Here is a 7,821-nt window from a genome sequence, read left to right on the forward strand (position 1 = left end):
GCTGAATAAGAGAAAATGAGTCAGGTAGAAAGGGAAAATCCCCCTTCTTCTCTTATATAAGTGATGTCAACAAATACACTTTAAATCTGAAGGAACAGCTAACAAGTGTAGAGTCACTGAACTGCCACCCTCTCCAGCTCCACTTTACCTTCTCTTCCACGCTGTTCTTTCTGTCCATTGGGAGGTAAAAGGAAGCCCTATGTAGGTTCAAAGTCACAACTTGGAGCTCACATGGGGCTGAGGGTTCTCTCCCTTCCCCATGTGACAGCCTTGGGTGGGTAATCACTCAATATTAGCGCTATTCTGTGAAAAGAAGAAGAGTGAGTCCAAAACTCCCCATACCCGGAGGTTCCATAGATTCCTGTTCACTCTAGCAAGACAAAGTTTCCCTGTAAGCAAACCTGTACGTTCTCTCATAGTACAGAATGTTGGGGGGGCTGGCAGTGAATGGGTTTGGGCAAAGGTAAGAACATTCAGTGCACAGTGTCTGCTGGCCAGGTATTCTGTTACTTTGCCTAACACAGAATAAGTACAGGTCCATTTGAAAGACATCTACACTGAACATTATGAAGCAATCCCTGCGCACCAAAGCTAGTTTTTGATATCTCATTGTGACCAAATCCTCTGAGATTGGATTAGATCTGTTATTTAGGTTCAAAACAAGATAGGGTGGCTGTAATGGGCCCAATAAAAACAAGCTGGAACATCTCACTATGTAAGTGTCTCCAACAGCCAAAAGGTGATTATTATTACCACCAAGAGCAATGTTTGAAATCAGAAACATCACTTATGATGTGCTGTTTTGGCCACCCTAATATATATATATAGTTATAAAATCAAAATGAGTGATTGTATATAGCAGCCCTGAAACCTGACTTGCCTGTCTCTGCCCCATGTCATTTCCTGATGTCCTCCATCCTTGCAGAAGAAATGTTACAGAATCGATAAAAAAAACAGTCATGGACTATGGTTACAGGATGCAGAGTGAGACAGTTGTCTTTTATGACCATCATTCATAGGGCCCAAGCTACCTAAACTAAACACGGCCATTTGCTGCACATGTACATATAAACAATAACCCTTACATCTATTGTCATGATCTAAATTGTTTCCAGTAAGTGACCAGTGAATTAAGAAGTTGCTTTGTCTTCTGGAAAATACTATGAGTGAATATTTTATTTTTCAAAACATCAAGTTGGCTCTCCTGTTCCCAGATGCCTTTTCTTGCTCTCTGTGCACGGACTTCTGCTTGTAATAGCCGTTTGTAAAATGTCCAGTGGTGGCCAGGCTCTGCATGTTTGCTGGAAATATGAGCAGCTCTTCCCAGTCCTTCTTTAAGCAGCACGACGTTCAGGCATTCATTAAAGAACCCACCCTGAGTAACCAAAGACATTAGTAACAATAGAATGTTATAGGAAACGATAACTCTTGTGTTTGCTGCACTTTCATTTGATAGTTCAGTAACATTAGCATAAGTTAACCATTCTTTCCTAGCTTTTTGCTACTGTGCTATATCTATTAGCTCTTATCTGGATATTGTGTCCTGGGCTTAGAAATGTAGGACACAGGTAAAAAGGACTTTTCCAAACAAAGGGGTATTATAACAGCAATTTTAACGCCTAGTCACATTGCCAGTCTGCATACAAAATAAAAAAAGAAGTAAAAAAGCAGAGTGCGCAGAACATACAAATATGATTCTAATCAATATTCTGTATGTTCATTTAAAAGGCAGTTTCTACTATTATTCTCTCATAAATTACCAATATCTTATGCAGTCCTAGCCAGGGCTGTAGAATAAGACATGCAGAAGCTATAACCGACATGAAAACATACAATAAGATATAAATTAATGAGAATGAGCACTCTATTCAAAACATAGATGATATCCTGCCCAATGTAATTGCAAGTACAGATACATTGCCGATGGCCACTGTCTGTAGCCTTCACTTTCCGTAAGTTCCAAAAATAACTGGACTTTCTGTGAGACCAGAAAAATCCTTCCTCCAAGGGTTATGTCCTGAATATGCCTTATTAGATCTCCAATTCCCTTCCAACATTGTCAAAATGGCATCCGTAGATCTCAATGTTGACTCTTTTTTCTAATTCTCTAAACATCATGGCTGAAAAAGCAGGGATGAATGACTATAGACCACGGGGCCTGGATAAATACATGAAGATTGCCCACACCAATGAATGTGCATGTCAGGTGAAGGAAACTTTGTCTGAGGGTCTGTTGCAAAGCAATTTGTGGTTATGAAAATCTGCACAACTTTCAAGAACACAAAGCATCATGTAGCATAAAAAACAATAAGAACTGAAACAGTACTGGGCCCAAATGTCCAGGGCCAGATTTCCATTTTGAAATCTGTTTAGCCTAAGCTGGCGTCCTTACCTGCTGTATATGTGGCTTTCACATATACAGAAAAGAACCCTGGCATCACATGAGGCTGCCCTAAACGCCTGTCTACATAAGACAGGTGTTTTACAGGGCAGCCTTGCGCAGTGCCTGTGTTCGCGGAAGCCGGCGGTTTCTGTAGGTGAAGCTGGTCTTGGAACAGGAGGGGGCAGTTTGGGCAGAATGCACCCCCCTTGCTACTGCCGGTGTTGTATCTTGACACAACACCGAGAATTAGGCAGAGTAGGCACCTGCACGGCGCCACTCTATGGAGGGTACCTGTAGACATGTGTGCACTCTGCCTAATGGTAAATCTGGCCCTGCAAATGGCCCTAAATGATCCATACCTCACAAAGCTAAATAAGAACAATTTTTTTGGGACAGAATGGCTCTCAACCAACTGCTCAGTGAAGACATGTTGCATCTTTGACATTATAGTGTTACGTTAGCTATAGATGTAAATTTCTCGTCATTCTTTATCAAGTAATGGGATCATCAAACAAGTATTTGTGTTGCCAATGTGTAAATATACACTATATTGCCTTTACACCAGATAGACATGGACTGTCAATGTGGCTTCCTCTGCCTCTGAACAGTGCTCAGAAAAACAACAGTGGGGTGCTGACAAAATCTTCCAACTCAGTGGGTTGAATTGGGTTCTTCTTCATCTGCTATGGCTGTTGCACTAGCACATCATACTTCATGATAAAACATCTCTCTATGTATAACCATTTTACGTGCATAGGTAGTCATAAAAAGAACCAGTCACCATTTTTCTTTTTTTTTTTAAAGATCTGAATATTCACTTATTACTAAAATACTATAAAATGAGCAGGCTTAACTATAGAAGATTATATTTGCCCTGAGTGTTCTTAACAGTATAAAAAAACAGAGCCCTACAATAAAAGGAAATGCAAACACCTACATTACTTAACTGCTGGAGGACAATGTGTTTTAGCATGAGATCAGATAGTTGACTAGTCAGCTAATGTCCCACGTCAGGGGGCTGATCAGCTCTAATCCTCTACCCAACTGTCCTTCCTAGACAAATTAATGAAACCTAAAAAGGGTTACATTTCACATTTTCTTAGATGAGGCGGCACAGTTATAATGTATAACTGAATACTTGGATTCCTGCATAAACGCAGTAATTGTTGGCCCTGTTTAACTGAACACATGCTGAAAAGGAAAGTAAAAAAGTTAAAAGTGCTCAAGAAAATCAGGAAATACGGGTTTCTTCTGTGTTTACACTGATATGATAATCATCCTGCATTGCTTTGTGTACTCAGTCTATAGAATACCTTTTCAACCTTTCCTCATTCATCAGATACAAATATATATATATATATATATATAATGTCTGTGTGCTCAAATGTAACAATGTGTGTGCATACAAACACACATATACATTTATTACACAAAAATCATCATGTGCTAAAGTTTTAATCTTCGTAAAAATGTCTAGGTCAAGAATATTAATGTCATAAGAAACATTTGGAGGCTGTCGTTTCTTCCATGACATGTTGTATTTTCTAACACTTTTTGTACGGTTGCACAAGACAATATATTCAAATACACCCATACATACACACAAGTTTATTTTCATTTATGTTTATATTCCCTTCCTATGAAGCACAAGCACACCATTAGTACATATACAGGGTTATTCACAAAAGGGTGAAGAGTTTGGAGAAGGCCGGAGAAGTGAACAATCTAGGACAACATAGCTGAACTGGAAAGTGAGCTGAATTGGAGAATTTTTCCAAATCAGCTATGTTGGCCTAGATTGTTCACTTCTCCTGCCTTCTCCAAACTCTTCACCCTTTTGTGAATAGCCCTGATAGTCTGTTAGACCATAATATCTCGACACAGATTACAAATTAAATCTAGTTGTGTCAATGGAATCTGTAAATTACAACTTTTTACATGTAAAAAATGTGTGAAACCCAATTAGGTGACTTAAGACTGATCCCTTCCTGATTCGACACCTAAGTGCAATACTCAGTCATTTTGAGCCACCTAAAGAGGCAATAATGTATGACTGCCGCCACAAGAAAAACTCATCTTCTCACTGACAAGAATGAAGGTATAAAGGTAGTGCCATCTTCTTTTAATGGCTTAATCATTTCATATATACAGAGTCCTGATTCTTTTTGATGAAAAAATGTGTCCCTGCCCGCTGTTTATATCGAAATTCGCCTACCTATTTACGGCCAACCTAATTCTGTAAAAAAAAAATATAAAGCTGTACACACACACACACGTGTGATCATACAGTATGCTGTGCAGGTACAATATGGTAACTACAAAGCAGTACGTTCCAGGTCAAAATATCTAACCTATGCAGGTTCCAAGGTGAGCTGTGGCGGTCTTTTTTCCCACTAACCCTTGATAGTTATTGTGCCAAAGAAACTGGTAAAGAAATTCATATCACACAACAAGCATTTCTGGAAGAGTATCAGAAGAGTTTGAGAAATGCTGTGATATGGGTTAATAGAATGTGTCTGTGTATGATGTCTATTTGCAAACACAAAACATAGGAGGGGTTTTTTATGACCTAATTTGTTCTGCTTGCTCCAATCTCATTGAACGTGATCTGCAGGTCAAATACAGTGCACAATGTATAATATCTGGTTTAATTCTATGATTACAAATATGTTTTATTAATAAAAAATTTGATCAAAAAATGTAAAAGGAAAAATATAATGGACGAAACAATAAACAAAACCAAAATCCCTTTCTATATCTAAATCAGTGTTTAGATGACTTAGGGCCTGTGTCGATGAATTTTTGTTCATGTTCAAACAAGTTATCTTTCCTCACAAATCAATGCCAATACAAAAGCAGCTTGAAACAGGTTTATGCAGCTTAAAAGGATGTTAAATTGGTCAAAAAGTGGTCAACTGCAGGTCAGGAGGTGGCCAAATGCAAGCGTCAGATACAAGTCAACTGCACTTATCAATGAATTCTGAATAATCTCAGAAGTATAAAACTGATCTTGAATGCAAGTGGAATGTACCTACAAGCAAGCTGCATTTGCCCATCTCCACAGGCTCAAAGGCACTAATGGAGTGGCAACAAATTGCAAGGAATATATGGTATATATCCCTAAGATAACTGTGGTGCCCTTGTTTATTTATCATACATCTTTCCAAGGGCATGTATCCAAGTCTCTTTAAATGTTTGGCTATGTCAAGAGTGGTTTCTTAAAACCAGAGGAAAGATGCTTAAAATACATTAGTACAAAACATGACTCTCTTAAGAATCCAAGTCAACCAAGCCCTGAAAAGCATTTAATCTCACCAATGCAGTCGTGTCATTTTTCATGATTTTGATAGAAGATTAAATTATTGATACAAAATGTTATTTCTATGATGGTAAAATAACGCTTTTGACGAGACAATCAAATTCTTACCCTGTTGATAAAGATGAAACAGTCAAGCATAGAGTCTTCTCGGTTCAGAAGCTGAAACCACAGCCTCTGTGAAGGCTGGAGATTAGTCAGCAACCAATGCTGGCCACTTGGAGTTAATTCCACTCCAGCAAGTCTGACCAATAGGATGCCATGACCGTGCCCTGGAGAATTCAACAAAAGTAAGGAACAGGGAAAGTTAGATGTGCAAAAAAAGTGGCAGGTCAAAATGGCTTTAACATTTCCCTGGATGAAACAAACACCAAATCATTTAAAGTATGACCAGAATGGTTTTGGGTTTATTTTTTAAAGATTATATTTTTTTAAACCAATGTTTTAAGAACTAATACTGTAGAAAACAATCCCAACCACATACAATAATACCTACAAAATCCCATGAAGAATGGGTTTTCCCTATGTCACATTTATTTGTTACAAATGACAAGAAAAATCATTAGGAATGTCACATTTTGTCACATGTACCATAGACATCATGTATGTCACACAAGGAGTATAACTGTGCATACAAAAGATGTTTTGTTTCAAGGCTCATTCATACTATCATGTCCGCTAAAACGTAGCATTTCTGCAGACAAGCTAGTGTGATGTAATTTAATTTAGAATGAACAAAATGGTCACTCTATTCAGGTCCCCCCACAGCAGCGCAATGTGCGGCACTGCGGTGCAGTCCAGTGCCCTTCAAAAAATCCAGCATGTCTGCCTTTTTTCATAGTGCACCACACCAAGGATCAGGCCTGCATTGCGGTGTGAACGGGGCACAAATAATTGTTTCCTATGTGCCCTAGCAATGACTGGCGTTGTTCAGTTGCTGAAAAACACCAGTCACCACATCCAGTGTGAACAGTCCCTCAAGCTTACAAACTGTAAAGGTATCCCAGGGACGTACAATATGGAAATTACACCCTGATCAACTATGGTGAGCAATCTCTCATTAGGTTGACTTTATTACTTAGCTAGTTATAGAAATAACACTAATATGCCTAAAATACAGTGGGTTGCAAAAAGTATTCACCCCCTTGGCATTTTTCCTATTTTGTTGCATTACCACCAGCAAAAAAAATGATTTTTTTTTGGATTACATGTAATGGACATACAGAAAACAGTCCAAAATGTAGAAGTGAAATCAAGGAAATAACTTGTTTAAAAAAATAAAAAAAATACAAGAAAGTGTTGCGTGCATATGTATTCACCCCCTTTGCTATGCTTCGCCTACATAAGGTCTAGTGCAGTGATGGCGAACGTTTTTGAACCCGAGTGCCCAAACTGCGACGCAAAATCAATTTATTTATCTCAAAGTGCCAGCGCTGAAAATAAGTATAGTGTTGTATTGCAGTTTGGGCGCTGGGCTTTAAAAAACATTCAACATCACTGCCTTAGGCAAAATAGGGAAACACACATATTCAAACATTTATACACTCAATAAAACACACATCACACACTTATTATAAAAAGAAACCACACATACATAGATATCACATACATTATATACTTCGGGAAATATTAGAGGTCTAAACAGACCCCTGATATTGCCTTTTTAAAATAGAAAAAGAAATTGCAGCCTCTGTACTAAATGAATGGAAAGCACAGAGGCTTCCCATTCATTAAGAAAATATTTACTATCAAGCAGTTTCTCAATGGGGAGGAGCCTCTGTAGTGAGTGCTTCTCCCCATTGGGAAACTCATGAATGAACAAGAAGTGATGTAGATAACGTTCTGTTCATTCATAACTGGGGACACATAGTACTATGTGTCCCCAGTTATTTACAAACACTGGAGTGATCAGCTGATCGCTCCAGTGTTTGTCCTGCACAGAGGAATGGTACATATAATTGATATGTACTGATCCTCTGCCGCTCGGCCACGCACAAACAAAGGGGGGCTCAGCTTCTCCTCTGAATCTCCGCTGCTTTCCTGGGCAGAGGCAGCGGGGGATCCGAGCAGAAGTGAGGAAGGCACTGCAGCCGTGGGGGGGGGGGGGGGGGGGGGGGGGGGG

The 7,821-nt window shown here is 39.0% G+C and overlaps 1 protein-coding gene across 1 annotated transcript in view; it reads right to left on the reverse strand.

Moving 5' to 3' along the window:
* Window positions 1–1,093: 1,093 nt before the first annotated feature.
* Window positions 1,094–7,821, reverse strand: part of CUNH3orf33 (chromosome unknown C3orf33 homolog) — a 13,920-nt gene continuing 7,192 nt past the window's right edge. The window contains exons 4-5 of the mRNA XM_018557027.1: window positions 5,811–5,971; window positions 1,094–1,375 (exon numbers count right to left, since the gene is read on the reverse strand). Of these exons, the coding sequence (XP_018412529.1) occupies window positions 1,094–1,375; window positions 5,811–5,971 (443 nt within the window). The remainder of the gene's footprint in view (window positions 1,376–5,810; window positions 5,972–7,821) is intronic.

The sequence above is a fragment of the Nanorana parkeri genome, unplaced genomic scaffold, assembly GCF_000935625.1.
Source record: "Nanorana parkeri isolate BGI_ZX_2015 unplaced genomic scaffold, ASM93562v1 scaffold263, whole genome shotgun sequence".
Lineage (NCBI taxonomy): Eukaryota > Metazoa > Chordata > Amphibia > Anura > Dicroglossidae > Nanorana > Nanorana parkeri.